Source organism: Homarus americanus, unplaced genomic scaffold (assembly GCF_018991925.1).
Source record: "Homarus americanus isolate GMGI-L3 unplaced genomic scaffold, GMGI_Hamer_2.0 scaffold18703, whole genome shotgun sequence".
In the NCBI taxonomy this organism is placed as follows: Eukaryota; Metazoa; Arthropoda; class Malacostraca; order Decapoda; family Nephropidae; genus Homarus; species Homarus americanus.
The window spans coordinates 4,117,608-4,137,652 of NW_024749779.1; the positions used below are offsets into that span (position 1 = coordinate 4,117,608).

The 20,045-nt window shown below is 35.7% G+C and overlaps 1 protein-coding gene and 1 long non-coding RNA gene across 2 annotated transcripts in view; one reads left to right on the plus strand and one right to left on the minus strand.

The window, feature by feature from the left end:
* LOC121853768 (LIM and senescent cell antigen-like-containing domain protein 1) overlaps positions 1–12,575 on the minus strand; it is a 37,427-nt gene extending 24,852 nt beyond the window's left edge. The window contains exons 1-2 of the mRNA XM_042348124.1: positions 12,431–12,575; positions 9,593–9,626 (exon numbers count right to left, since the gene is read on the minus strand). Coding sequence (XP_042204058.1) covers positions 9,593–9,600 — 8 coding nt within the window. The 5' untranslated portion in view covers positions 9,601–9,626; positions 12,431–12,575. The remainder of the gene's footprint in view (positions 1–9,592; positions 9,627–12,430) is intronic.
* Positions 42–18,482, plus strand: LOC121853769. Its single transcript, XR_006086411.1, has 3 exons — positions 42–102; positions 12,986–13,079; positions 15,141–18,482. It is a non-coding gene; the product is annotated as an uncharacterized LOC121853769 (long non-coding RNA).
* Positions 18,483–20,045: the final 1,563 nt, after the last annotated feature.

Genomic DNA, 20,045 nt, shown 5'->3' on the forward strand with positions numbered 1-20,045 from the left:
ACATACCATAGTCCCTGTTATCACTCAGATAATAAAAGAGAGAAGCTCAGGTGCATGTGATACCTACTTCCCTGATAACCTTCAATTACAACACATCAATAAGTGAGTACCAGTATTGTACTGTACTGCTTTGTAATATGGTTTAATATTTAAATTTAAACCATAATATTTCAAAATACAGTACAGTACATGATAATATTAAAGGTATAAAAAACCTGTTAGCAAATACTGTATACATATGGAAGATTCACTTCAATCAATGACAGCTGTTTGTCAAATAGACAGAAACTGTAATACTGGATCACCCTTTTCTTTTTAATACAGTATTAGTCCACAGTACTGTACTGTACTGTGAATGCCAACAAAACTTTAGTTACATGGCCTTGTTCCTGTACTGTATGTGAAAGTTATTCAATTTACCCGGTATATGATCATCATCTATTAAAATCACATATAAGACCTAGTTATGTTTCTACATGTTTTGTTACTGTATAGTATTTACCTACAAACTGTATGCATTAATGGAATAGCAAGCTTATACTGTATATAAAAGATACAACACAAGGAAATATTGTGCATTGTATGCAATGCCATTGTACAACCAATCATGAACTTCCTTTGATTTGGCATTGTTGTAAATTAGAATGAACAGAGTATAATTCACCTGAAGGCTGAGAAGCACCTAAGTTTGATGCAGGTGGAGTGATGCAGACTACAGCGCTGCTACACTGTCTATCTTCCAATAACTCTCATTCCATTACATGTACTGTAGTGCACTACCACCTCAGTTTTCCAGTGAAAGCATTTAAAAAAAGGGTTACTACTTTTTTTAAGTGTGACTTTATTACAGCTTACGGTGGTATTTTTCTTGGGACACATCTTTAAAAAAATAATGAAGTATAAAGAGGAAAATTGAGTTTGTGCAAAACCCCCGATTTAACATGAGAATGGGACCAAGAATTATCATCCAAAATTGAATCGTGTTAGATCAGTCTATGTGCAGTACAGTATTCAATGGGAATTACTGTACATAATAAACAGTATAGGGTATGGGACAACAGCCCCAAAAACATACATACAAAAATTTCCTAAGATACCAAATTTTCTCAAATTCAGCACTAATTCCTTTGTTTTAACCCCCCCCCCTTTTAAAAGTTACAATACGTACTGTATAACTCACATTGTATGTAACTGTTTCCTTGACTGCAGTTGCTCAAAGTCAATGCAAGTGATAAAGTAATAGGATTCAGGATGTTGTGAATCGAACTTCAACTGCTACACTGATGCTGCTAAGCAGTCTGGTTTTCACTCGCTCATCAATTATCTTCATTTGATAGTGTATTAATGGAATATTAAAAATTTAATGCTTCTCTTAGAACTGAATATTAAAAACACCATCACTATTCTTACACTAAAGGTGAGGAAGATACGATACAGTACTACTGTACTGTACGATAAGATGAGGCTGAGCAGGGGCAAAGAGGACAAGGTAAACAATTCTTTAAGACACCTATTATTCTCACTTCAACACTAATGCCATAAATTCAAAACACCTTTTAACAAGTTTTAACACACCTGGACTGCAGTTGTTCAGACCCAAGGTGACATAAGGAGCAGTAGAACAAAAGAGGGATATTGTTTTGCTCATTTGGAGTGTCATGAGGGAACTGTGTAGGAGGTGGTTGCTTGTGCTAGCAGACAACCCACCTACTCACTTTGCCATCTAATGAAAGCAGGGAACTAAACTATGTTTTCATCAAGCTGATCAATTCTTTGTTTGATCTTAAACCTTTAAAAACATTTGTAAAGAAGCCACACGTATTGAAAATTGTCAACCCTAACTTCCTTGGAATAAGAGTTGTGAACTCTTGAATAAGCACATTTAAGACCAGACTTGGCCAACGCTGGTGCAAGTTTTGATATGTTCTAAAATAGGGGTGTAAAACTTATTTGCTGTAGCAGGCCATATTTGATATACTATACTGTATAGTATATTGAATCATGTTATATTGCTCTATGTATTTCGATAGGAAATACTGTAAAGAGTACTAAACCCCCTAAAATACACCATAAAATTTCTTTACCACATTTCTTTTAATCGACCGATCCAACACCAGGTTGATTACACCATGCCACATATCTATGCAGCTTATGTACACACTTTAAATAATGACAGAATGTTGTCATGTACAGAAGAGACAAAGAAAGTGATAGTTTAGAGGCGAAAATGGATGTGTTAAGGCATTTTGAAAAGGGCAAACAAGCTGTGGATATCACTGGAGTACAATATTATACAGTACTGTACTGAGTTTAATACCATTTACGCCATTTTCCGTTTTTTTACCCCCCCCCCCCAAAAAAAGGTAAACCTAAACATTTCTGGATGTTTTGCACTATTTCTGAAATTTTCACAGTTTTGTCTCATTAAAAACAGTCTCAAAGGCTTTGTTCACAGTGAATCTCAATGTTTATCACCATTTTTGATACCTTTTGTATTTTTGTTTTTGTTTTGTTCTTGACTGTCTACTCCATTACAGAATTTCACACTTTGGGCAACTTTTACTCAATCACTCACTCTTGAGTCTGAACAACTAAAGACCAGGAAGCTGCTGTTCAAACTCAGGGTGAGTTAAAATTTGATAGTGTTTTGAGGTGACAGAATTATTGTTGAAATGAGAAAAGGGGTATTTTAACCCTTCGGTACTCCTGGCCATGGTTGGAAATCTCACCCCCCCCCGCAGTCTTTCAACTCAGGTTCCGTCGGTAAAATTTAATTTTAATTTCAATAAACATGGGATAGTGATTCAGACCCACAAGGTTAGTGGGAGAAATATAGGTGGTTGATAGGGCAGTACACATTTCTGCTTAAGGGAAGGATGCTCTCAGTGTGAGATACGGCTGAGCAGGAGGGGTTGCCCAGCCTGGGAGTGCTAGTGATGCAATTTGCGTCGAAAGACCATGAGACAGTTAAGATGAATTTTCTGTGTGTATTTTGGGGGTTGTAGGCCCATATCTACATTTCCTATTGAAATGCTCTTCATAGAATATATCATACAGTACTGTACAGGTATTGCTATTTTATGTAATACTTGGTCGCTTTCTCACTACAGGTACTCCCCGACTTATGACGGGGTTAGGGACCGACATTCAGGTCATAAGTCGAAATGGTCGTGTTGGAAATGCTTAAATAATACATAGAAAATCGAAAATTTGGGTATCATTTTCTTCTCAGCACCACAAAACTCTCACTTTTAAGCTTGCCAGCCTTTTTAAAGTGAATTACAGATGAAAATTTTGTCTGTGTACTGACTTTGGGACTCAAAAATACATAATTTGACCACATTTTGGTACGACTGAGGCAGGTCATAAGTGCGGGTGGACGTAAGTCGAGTCGGTCGTAAGTCGGGGAGTACCTGTATACAGTACGTTGAGTTTACTATGCTATATAGTACAGTACTTAAATATGCATTCAGTGGGAACAGAGTTAAGACTGAGCTATTATTTTGTCCTTTTGTTCAGAAGTATTCAAATTTCAGATGTACCCAAACTTAAGTTCTGACAAATATTAAATGGTCAACAGCTTCCACACTCCTTATGACCTGTATTTTCACCTCCAAGCAACTCAGATAAAAAGTTAATTATTTGTGCTTTATTAATACACTGTCTTTTAGTCGACCAAAGGCTTGGAATACAGTTTGCCTATTACTGTACCTAATAGATCATCAGGCCTGTTGATACACTTTAACTGGGAGTGGCTGTGGTATTGCCTGAATTTCTGATGTACAATACGGTAATTTGTAATAATGTTTTCCGTAAGTATTACAGTACATAAGAAAACTTGTTCCAACCACTAAGAATTGTCCTTAGCTGTTCTCCCCACTCTAATTTATCAACATTCACTCTTTTGGAGGGAACTCTGTATATAAGATTTTCAACTCGTGACACATGTTACCTGCCTCAGTGAATACTCATATTTCCATCTTTTAAAACAGATAAATGAATAAATTAAAGTTAACCAAACCTAATGATCATATGGGGTGTGGTAGCTGGGAGGATACAACACTTGGCTCCTGTCCTACGGATTGCCGGTTAGTACCCCGGGCACCCCCCCCCCCCATTTCACCCAGTTGTAAATAGGCACATAACTTTAAGGGTGAGGAAGTGAAGGCAGTTAAGGGCAATCTTTCGAATAGCTACCAAGTCCTTTTAAAACTTTACAACAATCCATCTGAAAACGAACATGTTCATTTACTACCATAAGCAGCCAGCCACCCATGTTGATTTCCCTGCCCTGTTGTCCCAATTTCACTTAGCTTTGTTTACTTTTCTCAAATGTTGACTTAATAAGCATTTTACATTCATTTACACCCTAACCACTTTCAATACCAGAATAAAATTTAAACAGAGAATTTTTGTCATAAAATATGACTCACATATGACTTTCTAATTTAACTCGCAACAAATCTCAATTCTGGGTCTATCATACTTAATCAGTCATATTATGTCTTTTTCTTGTTCAATAGTGAGCACCTTCAACTTTCTCTTCTCGGCACGTGTCACATAACTTGATCCAATTTTCAAAGATATAATCTAAAAACAAGGCTGAACACAACTTGTTCACTAGTTTGTTTGGTAACAACTTGATCAAAACAAAAAAGACACCATCTGATCACTGGTTTGAGAACCTCTGTACTGTGCTGCATAAGGGAAGTAGGTGTACTCTTAAGAAACTTTTGTGAATAAAATGTAAAACTGTAGTATCAAGAAACCCGTTGTTGACAATACATAGAGATAAAATAAATACAGTACTGACACTTGTTTTGTAAAATACTGTACATGTACCGTAATGTTGATTGCATTATTTAGAGAGTAGTTTGATCAATATTCAAATTGCTAGTACTGTACTGTACACTGTATATCTAAACTAAAATCGGTGAGTATAAAAGTAGAATTATAAACAAGAAAGTAACTTTGTTGAACTTATAACTGGAAAGATTTTCTTATTCATTTCTACTGACAGTTTTTCCTGAACTGGATTGTGGAGCCCTGAAAACTTTAAAAGTTTATACCTACGGCACAAGAAAAATTAACATATCATATGGTACAACAGTACAGTATTATGGAAGTACAAATATCAAATACATAAAATATACCAGACTAATTCAAACCATACAGTTATTATAAGTGATATCCCTGTTAGCCGGAACAATTGATGCAGAGCACTTCCAGGAATGAGATATTTCTGGGTAACGAGACGAGTCTCTCAAAACCAGAAAAAATCCCCCATCCCCAGAATCATTCCGGGTACTGGGAAAACGTTCTCGGAATTTTCCGGAAACTGTGCATTACAGTATATTTCATCCTCGGAATTTGCTCCCAGACCCGGAATTTTTTTTTTGAGTTTCTGGAATTTCTCAGTTTTCCAGAATGACGCATTATTTCATCCTCGGAATTTACTCCCATACCAAATAAAAAAAAAAAAAAATTGGAGAGAATCTCTGGACTTTTCCAGAATTACACATTATTCAAACCCCAGAATTTGCTCCTAGACCCAGATTTTTTTTTAAATTTCAAGAATTTTTCCTCAGAGTTTTCTGAAAATGCGCCTGATTTTCATCCTCGGAATTTGTTCCCAGACCTGGAATAAAAATGGAGATTTTCCGCAACTTTTCTCAAATTTTCCCAGAAAATGAGCCAGATTTTCAAACCTCAGAAAATTGTTCCCAATCCCGGAATTGAGAGAAATTTTCCGGAAAAATTCAAAGCAATATCAATTCTGGCTAAGAGGGATTCCAGCTAACGGAGATATTACTTACAGTACCTGAGACTTCCAGCACTACTCCTTTTTTAGCCATGAGATCCTGTTTGCTAACTGTATCCAATTTGTCATAAACAATATACAGGAACAAAAGCAATATACAACAGTGACAATACATTACTATATGCAGGCAACATTCAAACTATTTTATGTACCAGGTACAACAGACTGCACATAACTACACTTAAGAAATAAAATGATGTGACTAAGTACATACCTGTACAGTATATCAGTGTGCTGTACCTCAATAACACTGTACAAATTTAGACTAAAACCATTATTATCTACAAAATTAGACTGTTCTAAAGCTGGTTCTATATATGAACTAGATGCAAAAATTCCTCTACAGAATATGTTATATATTTGCTCTATCCCATGTAAGGTAACTAGATACACAGACACATCAGAAAAAATATTTCGGACTTTAATTAATAATTAGTTCTTCACTAACAGAGTTACTTTCAATTTGTAACTGATAGTACAGTAAAGTATCTTTTAAAATTAGTAGTTTAATTAATGATACATATTGTAGGGTACCCCAGAATTTATTAACTTCTCTTTATGAAAATTAATAGACATTAACAGTTTAGGGAGTTTACTGTTTAGGGTACTTAAACATACAGTTTAAACATACATTAATATGATTATGATGGAAATAAAAAAAAGCACTAAAATTTTCTGTGGCCCCTAAATTGCAAAAAGTAAAAATAGAAAATAAAATTATATAAATCAATAAATCAATAAATAAATAAATATACATATATATATATATATATATATATATATATATATATATATATATATATATATATATATATATATATATATATATATATATATATATATATATATATATATATATATATTTCTCAGGTACCTGTATATGTGATTAGAAGCCATAATATTAGAAGCTTTTTCACTGACCACTTGTTGAGACAAATATCTTTCCAAAGTAAAGCATAAAAGACAACTCCAGACCCGTTTTATCCAGTCCACTGAAATCATAAGTACAGGTACTGCTTATAAAAGCATTGAAAATTTTACCCCCAAAAGGGAGGGAAGAGGGTGTCACAGTGCACTTTTTGTATAGCACTAAGTATAAGAGTGAAAACAAATACCTATAATCTAATTACTGTACTGATACATTTCAGACATTACACTATATGAGGTACTGTACATGTGAATAAGAATATATGTACAGTACAGTAAAAGGCCAATAAAGTCTAAATATCCTTCTGGTACAGAGAACACTAAAATCTCACAAATGTTTGAAAGGCATCACTCAAGGAATATCCCTCTCCAAAAGTGAGTCAATTGCTTTTCAGAAAAATTTCATGCAGATGAGGACAATGGCCCATCAAAATGGATTGACAAAGTAGATAGAATATTAATAACAAAAAGTGAGGAGTTAAGTGATTCCATGTCAGAATTTTTTTACATTACAGTATAGTCTGCATTTACGCGGATTTGGTTTACGCGTTTGGTCATTTATGCGGCACCTTGCCAGAATGAAAATTTTAAGTTACGCGGTTCATTCCATCACTTACGCGGGAAGCGGCGCCTGGAGGGTGCGCATTAGGTCGCTCTTACGTTATCGCTGAAGTCATATGACGTATCAGGCTGTGATTTGGCCACGCATCCTTACCCCCTCCGCCGCTAGCTGTGTTTGGTCTAATGTAACATGACGTGCTCTGCCACCAGAGGGAAGAAGTCGCTGACCTAGCCGGGCCAGTCTCATTGTTCTCAGTTCTCCGCGTATACTATTCTCTCTTGTGTCCGCTATTTCCCTCACAATGGCTTCCGCTGGACCACCACCACCCCCAAGAAACCTTGAACTACCTGGACCAAACCATGGTTATGTGAAGGAAGTCTTCCTTGACAAAGACACAGTCAAGCATCGGTATGAAGTGTCTAATAACCTTCTGTCGAAAATTATGGAGCCGTATGTCCAGATGTATCACGACAACATCAATGCTAGTCTCACCTGCAACCCACCACAACCACAGCCAGCCCAAGTCAGTGATAGTGACAGTGAGGATATGGACTTTGAGGGGTTTGTCAGGGAGGACCTGCAAACCTCTGTGAATAGTGATTCACCGGAGGGCAACTAATCTGCCCTCTGCCTCAGAACCAGCCGCCATCCACGTGTGCCGACCCATCTCTTCTACTAACGTAAGTGTTAAACACCTTTATGTTTGTAGTTTTTTATTTAGATATTATGTGTGTGTCAATACCATCATAAAATTATGATGTTATTTTTACAACAAGGTACGTATTGTGTCAGAAAAAGTGGAGTTTGGGAGTCGGCCCAGTCTCTATTTCAATTAATCCCATATGTTCTGTTTACGCGTTTCTCATTTTACGCAGACCTCCACGGGTTCAATTGACCGCGTAAATGCAGACTATACTGTACAGTACATAAAGTATTAGTTCTGGTAGTGTGTGTGTGTGTGTGTGTGTGTGTGTGTGTGTGTGTGTGTGTGTGTGTGTGAAGTTGATGCAAAAGATACTATGGTATCTAACATTGGAAAGTTGTTTTTGCATATTATTACTGCCAGAATATGAACAATTATATGGCTAGTTATAAATTACAGTACAGGTACTGTACTGTGCAGTATTAAAGTTTTTGGCAGATCTACAAAAAATATGTCCCAGAATGTTTTCCCAAATATCTGTTGACTCCAAATTTCCAAATCATATAACTAGAGAACATTTCAAGTGTACCTTTTTATCGATAATGATCTGTAACTACCCGGAAGGTTGGAGTGTGTCCTCAGATGCCTGGACAAAATTAACTTGAAAATTTCAATTACAGTATAGTAGACCCTTGCCATTCGCGAGTTTGCTATTTCGACGATTCGCGGCAAGCAGATGGTGGCTAGCCTGCAAGCCTTTTCCCGCAGCACAACGAGTCACCCCACGCAGCATCTCGTGTTGTACTCTCAAAACTTTAGTGTTTCTGTTTGAAATGGCCCCTAAAAGACTGCCGAATGTCAGTGCTAGTGATGCTAGTGGAGTGAAATGTAAAAGGCAAAAGTCGGTGATGACCCTGACAAAGAAAGTTTTATTATTAGATTAGTTAAAAAAGGGTATGAATGCTGCCACGGCTGGTCAGTTGTTGTTATAGGTATACAGTAGTGCAGTTTTACCTATTGGGCCCTTTCTTGGAACCTATCCCTCACGAATGGCAAGGGTTTACTTACTGTAAAAATTGGTTGTGTGGTGTGTTTCAGTTGTTATAGTGCATTTTTTTTGGAAATGGGGAGGGGGAAGGGACATAAAAAATATCATTAGTACCACACGTGAAATGTGTAGTCACCAAGTAGAAAAGCACTTTTCCTCTGGAGCTGTCCTTTAAGTACAGTATTGTTAAATACTGTATGGTGTTATTCGACTCTATAGCAAACATTATTTTCACCATTTATGTCTGATTAACTATATGGAAAGAATACTGGTACTTAATATAATCTTTTCTTTTACACAGTACTGTATCTAACAACAGGAATTTCATATTAATATTATTCGTAACTCTAGTCAATGAAAACTTAATCAGTCCAGCTTTGTGACAAGTGAAAATGCATTATTTCATATTTCAAGGTACAAATGATACTGAAGGTAGCTAATATTATATAATATGCTCTAAAAACTCTATAAACAACTTAGGGCCCACATTACTAGTTATTATTGCCATAAAGGAGACCAAACACAAGAATACACCCACACTTGCAAGTTGCTTCTATTAGTACAACATCAAATTTTGGAAAGCCGACTTACCCCGGCATCTTTCCAAGGTAATCTACAAACAACTCTGGAATAGAGGAAGAGTCAACAACAATTAGGAAAATTTTTAGAGAGTTTAACCCAATAATTTATAAACTTTAACTAGAATGGATGTGCCAGTCCTTTACATTACTCCCATTCATATTACTGTATATTCAGCTCTATTCAGATTAACTGAATAAACCTCCACACTATCCTACAGTGTATAGGCCGAATATCATGCACTTTATGGAGAATGGATAATTAAATACAATACAAGGATATAGGAAACGTTAGCCTAATTTAAAGTGAATATGTCTTGAGGCAATGAAACAGTTCTGATGCCATACCTCTCAAAATACTGAGATCTATACTGGCTACTCACTCTTAATAAAAAATAACTCGTGTCATTGTACACATTTAAAAAAGTTTTGAATTATAAAAGGCTACAAAAAAATATTTAAGGCAGATGGAATAATTTCTGGTGAACTGACATCAATATCATGACATACATGCATGCAAGTGAACACTGATATAAAAGCTTTTCACACACACACACAAAAATATATATAGAAAAAATTTACTCTTAAAGTAGGTAGTCACCATTATGCCACATAAAAAAAATCATTTTCAAAAAATACAGGACAGAAAACATTTAAGTTTTAAGAATTCAATTTGTTAACTTTACTCATACAGTGGAAAGGCTTTCATTAGTAATTGGTTGACTAATTCAATTAAAATTTAGATTCATTCAAATTGTTTGTAGAAGAAATGAGGAGCTGATCCTGAAATACCATTTCATAATTAAGCCTATGGAGAATGAATTCAAAATATACCCACTGAGAGTTAGAGATTTAGAAAACCAGGGAAGCTGTAATCCATGTCAGCAAGGACTAATCTGAAGGTCAGCCCTCATTAGAGTTGGAGCTAATGAGCTGTGGCCATTACACATAGTATATACAGTACTTAATCTGTTCTTTAATTATCTGGCTCAATTACTGCACAGGAAACAGGATCACCATCACAAACTGAAACTTTTGCAGAAGACCCTGAGGAGGAGGATGGGATCTGAGTAATTTTATCCAGGCTTAGTTATAATATAGAATTTAAGGATCAATCCCTTATCTTATAAACACTAGACATTCTGGAAGATAATATTCAGTCTTGGATATACTCATGCATTGAGTGTTTGACCTTTGCTAGGCAATACCCCAGTACTGTACCAGGCAGTGATTCATAGGACCACACTCCTGGGCTGAAAATGCTGTCATAATGGAATGATTTAACTTAAGAAATAAAAATACAATACCATATCTATTTCATGATATTGTATACATTACTGTACTTACCATATAGGCTTTTGTTATACTAATAATAATAACACCAGTACAGTAATAATGACAATAAAAATATCAGTGACCTAGACAATAATGGAAATCACTGGTTGTTCCTCTTGGAAGTCATATGCACTATCCTACTTCATCTCCTTATACTGCAAAACATTTTGGTCTTTGACATTTGCTATCAGAAAAACTATAGAAATAATAAAAGCAGTGACACTCACCATAACCAAATCTACTTACAATTACAGTATTGTTTATGGCCACAAATGCTATCGACAACTAAACTTGTCAAACTATTTAGTGGTCACCTACCCTGGCCCCAGGTTGAGTTCATTTTGGTATTGGTGGAGAAATGGAGGCACCACTTACTTGGGTAAAAATCTGGTAGGAGGTATTAAAAAAACTAATGTGAATTCATGAAAATCATATACTGTATACCGGACAACCACAGAACTCTATAATGATTTGTATAACGGATATAGAGCAAAAACAAATCAGAATACATTGTAGTCACTAGATACATTGTGTATGTGAAGGGGACTCTTTCTCAGAAATGCAAACCATTCAACATGGTTCTGTAATTAATGTCATTGTAATTGACATTTTCAAGTCCTACAGTGATCTGCAAACTTCTGTAGTGTCCAAGTGTGGTGCAGACTGCCATTATCGTGAAGACAAATACATTTTGCTTTTCATGGAACGATGAAAGTCATCAAGGCATAGGTTAGGTTAGGACGTTTCGTTAGATTTGATTTGGTCATTTTTTTTGTTTTTACGTCACAATTTTCCTCTATTTCAAAGCCCTGCCCACTCTGTGCGATCAATATTGTACTTACTTAAGTGAAATAAAAAATCATAAAAACTCCAAAAATATGAACTTGTGATGAGAATGATCGAGTTTAATAATCTTTTTTATTCGGCTCTATACAAATCAATACAGAGTTCCATGGTAAAATCTCTACTGAATCTTTATGAATTGTTATTCCTCTACAGGATTTGGGTTATTCTTGAGTTAACAAATAAGCTTCCATCTACAGGTTTTTCATTATGTAGCAGGTTAACCATGACCACTGTTGTTAAGGGTTACCATTTTTTTCCATTACTGTATACAGTATCTTAAAATATTTCCATATTAACAGAAGTACTGTACATATTTTACATTTATAAATAATGTAATTTATACAATTACTACAAAACCCTCGCATTACCAAATCAAAGTCCTAAAGCTCACAAAATTTATCTCGAAACAATATTGTTTTAAAAATAATCAGTTTCCTATGAAAGAACACAATTGTATGCAAGGACAACTTTTCTAGTTACACACAAAGTTCGACAAATAATAAAAGGAGACAGCTGTACCTGTGTGGTCTGCTCCCCTTCTGCATCCTCTTCTATAAACCACATACAAATATTACAACAATCGCTGAAACACTCCCTACACACACCCGACACGCTCGTCTACACCTGTATTTAACACAGTACATGGAAGATAATACATTCCCCCACTTACTCTTCAATTCGTGAGCAGGTGTTGATGAAAAGAGAGTAGTTGTCTGTAGTACTCGCCCACACAGACCACAGCTGGGCTACACCCTACCCGAGAATAGCGGATGTCTGTTTACATGGTATCACCCCGTCCCATGGCTTTAATACGAGATTAACCAATGAAAACACAGAGTCAAGTCTTCGGTTTATAAATCTGGATTCTTATTGGAAAGTGAATTTACTCATTAGTAAAATGTTTTTTTTTTCTGAGAAGAGCGATGTTGTAAGCGATAATTTTAAAAGCTAAAGTGAGTTTTATCAACCCAATAGTATTGAAACACTAATAGAAATATTTAATAATAATTCAGAATTAAAATAAAAAATAAGAACTTGACGGACGAATTAATGATGTTGCCATCTTATACTCCATCATAAAGTCCCTAAGTTGGTAAATATCAAATATTAATAATTTCATCTAATTATATTGTTTTCTTTAACTTTAAAATTCAAATAGAAATAAAAAATGTCCTTAATACAATAAAACTCTGTCCCAGATGATCCATATGTTCTCATTTGACAGTGCACCACGTAGTACATCCCGGTGGGTGACGCTAGATGTAAACAACACGCCGCCCCACCTGCTGGCAGCCGCAGTGTTTTCTTCAATATTTCTGGTAATTTCTGAAGTAAAAAAAACGCTCTTAGGTGATAAATATATACAATTATAGTAAAGGATATGTGAAGTAATTAGTTAATACTTAACTTATAACTAAGCTGTTAATGCCATATTTTTTGCAGTACTGTACATGGCTTGTATTTGTCACCTTAGGCCAGCTGTGTTTTGGGCGTTATCGGGACGAGCTCCTGTTTTAAGTCGTTCGATACTCGATTTATAGTCGTTTGTGAAATCATGTTAGAGGCAAAAAATTCGGTAAAGTTGCAGATTATAGCAACCAAAGAATATGATAAAAAGATGTGTTACCTAACCTAACCTAATATAAGAAAATGGCCATAGAAAAAAATAGTGCTATCTATTGAGTATAGTGAATTTCGGAATTCTGTGGTTGCTGTTATTTTTTTTTTCTACACCGGGATTAGCCCACCCGGGCATAGGTCACTGACCCACATCGGGGCCTGGGGGGCGAAAATGTAATAACAATATTTCATAGTAAATAAAATTTATAATAAAAAATACAAATTTAAAAATAAAATAAAATAATGCTAAGAATAATAATAACACTAATTAATAATAATGGTAATTATATAGGACTAACCCACGTTTTTTATTTATCATCCCCCTCCCATCCAACAACCTTGAGGGACCCGTGGGAATTTGGGGTATGAGGTGGGGGTAGAGCAAAAACAGAAGCTAATAGGAAGCTGATCTAACCTAACCCAACCTAACTGGTGTTATGGCAGTTTCACTCCCAATTGGGTTAGAGCAATTTTGGATTCACCAAAAGTTATATCTCGTCAATTGCAACAACTTTTTCTAATACTACCACTTCCGTTGCAAATACTGTATATATAATGACAGAAAGAATAATGTTTAGAGTTGAGGAAAAACCTAGCATAGTATATGATACAGTACGTACTCCTTAAATTATAATAATAATAATAATAATAATTAACGGTTTATTGAAAAAATTCTGCAGCCCGAAGGCTGAAAATATACATTGGACATAAATGACTTATTACATACATTGGTGGTTTAACAAAAGCCTTCATTAGAGAAAGGTAAAGGAACATACAGATTAATGTAGGTGTTGAACAGCAAACTCGTAGTGTAGTAACTCCCTTCCAGATGGTGTTAGGAGGAACTCACGTGGTGTAGTAGTTCCCTCAGATGGTGTTATGACGGACCTGGCGTGGTGTAGTAATTCCCTCGCAGATGGTGTTATGAGGGACCTCATATGGTGTAGTAATTCCCTCACAGATGGTGTGATGAGGGACTTGACGTGGTGTGGTAATTCCCTCACATTGGTGTTATGAGGGACATGTGGTGTAGTAATTCCTTCACAGATGGTGTTATATGAGTGAGGTTTGGTCTTAGGCCTTCCTATCGTAGACGGATTAACACATCGCTGGTTGTTGTTGGGTCTCATGGGCCGTTATCACTGGGTACCTGGGACCTCACTGTGTGAAGGTTAACTTGGGTACGACTGTTACTGTTGAGTTGTTCTCACTGACTTAAGCGCTGTTCACCACTGTTCACCTCTGTTTAACACTGGTTCCGTTCCTTTCCTAAATGAAATTGTAACTTCTGGCGAGTACTTGTTGATATTCCGGTGGGGAGGAGGGTTCAGGGGAGGGGGTTGGTATGGGCCAACTTAACAGTTGACCTGGCTGCTCCGAGAGAAGCACCAGGTGCGTCTTGACCCTTCGGTGGTCAAGGATTTGCTTGAGCAAGTGCCTGTAGCCAATCACAAAACATGTAAGAACAGCTCTGGAAGCTCCAACTACTTGATCACATTTACAAAAAAATGGTTAGACCTGTAGTATTAAATGAAACATTATGGTTTTGTAGAATTTAGTTATGTGGGCCCTTCAAATATGCAGACTTCTGTTGTACAGTATATAGGGATGTCACCTAACAAAACTTAGTCTTTGAGTTGCAATAAAACTCATCAGTATAGGATTACACAGTGGAAATGATGGTCTTCATTTATTATTCCAGATGATTCATAGTACTCAACTGTCAAGTTTAACTGATCATTTATCCATTACTGTTCCAGCTTGGCTAACAGTCCACGATGCGTCAGTTAAAAGGAAAAGTAAAAGAAACTGCAAAGGAGAAGAAGGAGAGGAAGAAGGAATTTATGGAAAATAAGGATAAGGCATTCACTGTGGCCCTCCCAGTGTTAGGAGCAGTGTTCCTTCTAATTGCCATTTTGGTTTACTTCAAGACAAGACCTAAGGAGATAGAGCTGTGAGAGCTGTTCTATATGTTGCTGACCATCAAAGATATTGATAAAAGCAGATCATAATTATAATGTGTGGATTCTAGTGTTGGTAAATATTATTTTATTATAAAAAAACATGTTTCACTGCTCCATTGTTAACTATGGTTATAGAGCTATTTAGAAGATATATTGTTATTATATTGATAATGAATAGCATTTACTGCATCCCCTCCATACAAGAAAAAGGGGCACTTACAGGTACTGTATAGTACAGTATTTATATAGTATTTCAAGAATTTTGCATGAAACAAATGCATTTTAGATATGAAATTAAAAGAAAATGTAACAGATCAAGGTTTTGAGTACAAATGTGTAGTCACTCTGAATTAGCAGAAAGAAATTCAAATGTTCATAATAAAAGGGTATGTTTATGACACATTTAAACATAAGATTTCTTTCAGGTGGGTACAGTGCTGTGATACGATTAATCAGGTGCCTTTTTCAGAGATATTCCATATATTGAAAGTACAAGGTGCTTTGATAAGTACTGTATTAAAATAATATCATTTGATATGTGATGCAAGTTACGACTGTTATTTCAGTATTAGATCAGTGAAATTCGTGTTCATTGAATTTAACGCACTGATGTTGCACGCTGTCATAAATATGCTTCATTGTATAGAAAGACAAAACATGGCAGCATGTATCTCCAGCTGTTGTACAAAGTTTTTGCTTAGAGTCGGTTAATCTGTTACATGATTGGATTGCTAGACTCATTTACAACAAGATTCAGGTGCCTTAGCCTTTAGCATACATGACAGTGTGTCCTATTAAGGGTAGTATATAATACAACAGATACAGGGGTATCTGGCTATTTCGCATCTTATATATCATTTGGCATTGCTACAGTACTGTACAGTGCTACCATTACTGGATTATGTTTACAATGTATTAAACAATTTTTGAATAGGCCATTTATAATTTTATATCAATATTCAGTTGTAAATTAAAAAATACAGCAGTACAATACTATTCTAAAACACTGCGAATGCAAATTTTCTTGATACTTATAAATACTACCTCTCATTCAAGAAAGTGAAACCTTATACTGTAACAGGGTTTTGAGTAATGTACTGTACAGTATTACAAAAATGATACTTTTATATACAAATACAACTACTGGCATGGGTTGGTTCTCGGTGTCTATTATAATCATGACTTCTTTTCTTTATGGTTCAAGTTTAGATTTTATTTCAGGTTTGCTGCCGATTTTATGATTTTGTTGTGTGGATGTTGAAATCCTTTTTGTAGGAAGTTTTAACTAATGTTTGACAAATTACTTATGTGGTTTATCCTGGTATGTATAGTCACAAAAAAGGAGAAGATAAAAAACCATTACAGGTACAGTGTTAATTTCTTGGGATTTTCTTATGATCTCGGAGGAAAAACATATCTTAAAATCATATCTTATAGTGCTTCAGTTTTATTATTCAGCTCAAAGGAGAATAACTGTACATGCAAGTAGTACTTATTGTCATAGTGTGTAAATGCAACTGATTATATTTATTTTTAATTGGCTCATGTGTGTTTGTTGTTTACTCCTGAGATAGGTTCTGTTTCCTCTTACTCATTGCCAGGAGTCAGGGTGTTTGGTTGGTTTTACAGGTTAAGGATAAATTGGTCCCCAGGTTATTTTTGTAGTGGGTGTAGGTAAGCTTTTGTGACCTCTAACTATAATCTGATTTTCTAGTTGAAATAATTTTGGATGATCTTCCATTTTCATTACTGCATTGTACTGCCGAGAGTAAAGGTTGCATGGATTTAAAATTAGTTTCACCACTTACCAGTATAGTATATATTTTTTCAGCATTATCTCAGACATGGATAGCATTTTTGTATTTTTTCACTGATAATGAGATACAGTATCATAAATAATTTGGTAAGCAGTACTGTACTGTAACCACAAATGTACCAAAAAGCACTATGAGATTCATATGTAGGCCATTAATATGATATATTGTATTCTTTCTTATTTCTTCAAGTGTCAGTATTGTTCTCATCAAATTGGTTTTCAATAGAGAAGAGTAACTACTGTACTGAAGGTAATTTTGGTTTGAGAATTTTAAGTGAAAGGGTTTTAGATATTAAAAAAAAATTGTATACCTGTACAGGATATACAGTATGGACACCAAGGAATACTGTATCTAATATGGAAGTATAACTATATAAGAATACATGTAGCGTGATATTCCTTGGTAGACAGTTTCAGCAGAAACCAGGAGGAGACTAGACGCCTTCAGAATTTGGTGCTACAGTAAAGGAAAATGATGGAAAACAAATTAAAACATAGGACTAGTTAGATCAATGAGAGAAATCCCAGAAATCTATAGCATAAGGAAAATTGGACACTGGTTTTATGCTAAGGGATGAAAGGATGAAGGTAGAGGTATTAATGAGTAAAATTGATATTAGAAGGGTCAGCAAAAGGCAGAGAGTGGGATGGATGAATGAAATTAAAAGCTGGGTCCCCAGAAAGTTAAAAATTCAGGAAAGATTCATAGAGACTGAGAATGTTGGAGTAGAGGGTCTTGGTTACCTACCCTCAGTTATGGGGATGACACCTTAATTGATAACGGGCTTCCTTTTTAAATTTTTAAATGTGGAATTTTATATACAGTAATACCTGTAGTAACATTTGTAGATTCATTGTACAATCTGGATTGTATATTTTAAACCACATATCAGTGGAAGGTCATTTGGCTGGGTATCTTTGTTTTCTTAAAACATATGATTTAGTCCTGTTGCCTTATCAAAAAGGATTGGTTTACAATTTCACGAGGCAGTTGAGGTAAAATGAACTGCAGATGCAATGTTGAAATAATGAAGTATACAGTATTTTTACTTCAGGAAATTAGTAGAATACTGTACATTATATGGTACTGTACTGTAATACAAATATTATTAATTTTTTTTTTTTTTTTTTTGCATATGTACAGTTGTGCAGTGTTACCTTAAGAGAAAAAAATACTGTATTCCAGTATTTGATTCTTCATTGAGACGAGTGCAAAATAAAGTATTTGCGATGTTTGGATTACTATTACTTGATACTGGTACTAATTTCATGATGTATTATTTTGACCTTGTGTTGATATCCATAAATCTATTTTCTCAAAATACAGGTTGTTTTTTTCCTATTATGTTTACAGTTTACTTCAATTCCTGTGCTCGTTATTCTGCTCGTCTCCGGTGTATTTTGTGCTTAATGTGATAATTAACCAGTGATGTCAGGGTATTCAAGGAAGAGTAGGAATAATATGGTGAGCTGGTTTGGTGTGATAGCAAAGAGAAAATGGAACACAGGTGAGGCTCACACTAATTGCAATATTAAACACTGTTGCCCGTGTTGTGGTGCCTGCAAATGCTTGTGGCTGCTTCAGTCATGTAGGCATGAGTAAGATTAAGGGTATTTTCGACAACTATTGGGCTATAGGTGACTTTTAACAACCAAAATGCCTATCTTTCTAAGCTTGTGAGTTAAAATGAAGTGGAATGCAGCTGCATTATGGATAAGCCTAAAATAGTCGGATACTTAATTTCCTCATCAACAACCTTCCCACGCCACTTCACAAGCGGAGGAGCGAGCCTCAGCAGTCACTGTAAGTGTTATGAGAAGTAGTTATATAACTAATATTAACAATCATAGATACAGATTCGTTAGTATTGTTATCGTTTCGGTCTGGGAATCTTGGGATTCTAGGTTAGGTTAGATATAGTTCCTGGGTTCTGTGGCCAGGTAAGGTAAGGTAGCTCCACAGTCGTTCGATGTTCGGGATGTGTACTGCCACGAACGAACATGCACAATAAAATGTCACTGAAGAAAAGTGTCATAGAATTGTCCAAATTACCGATTGCAACTATAAAATTCACGAAATTCGTTTAGTGGTAACAAGTGAAAGGTAAGTTTTCATATAAAATGTTAAATATCGCGCTTATACATAATTTGCGCCAGAAATGCCATCGAAGAAGTGTCTTAAAATTGTCAAAATTACTGATTGCAACTTTAAATTTATCAAAATTATTTGGGTGGCAACAAATGAAATAATACTGGTACCATAGCCATTTACAGCTGAGTGCACTGGGAACGCATGAGAATCGAGCTACCGATCCCTGGAAGAGGAGGCGATTGCGACCGGCGTACTTACTATATTATATGTATAGGCTGTAAAGAATAAGAAACACCGATACGGAACGCCTCTGTAGAGGTATTATATGCATTAAACGAATATTTTGAGAATAAGAAGGGGAATATTTAGAAAAAGAAAAGGAAGTGTTTGGTTGGAGAGAAGGGAAGATCAAGATGGAGAATGAAATGGGTTAAAAGGAAATGGATTTACTGAATGATAGAGTAGGATAGACGTCCAGGAAACAGCAGTGTGTGTGTGTGCGGAAAACGTGATGCTGTATTGTATGTGTTTTGGGGATAATTTTGTTATTGATGAGTGACTTTGATTTTGTGACGACAGGGATAACAAATCATATGGATACTTTTTTTTTTTGGGTGGGGGGGGGGGAGTCTTTGTTGTGGGAGGGAAGATTGGTGGTAGTGGTGTGGAGGTGAGGGGGAAAGAAATGGTGATGTGTAAGTGAGGGGAAAGCATCGATGGCAGTGTGAGTGAGGAAGAGCAGGGATGGTGGTGGAGAAAACAAGAGGGGGGGGAAAAAGGAGGTGGCAACAAG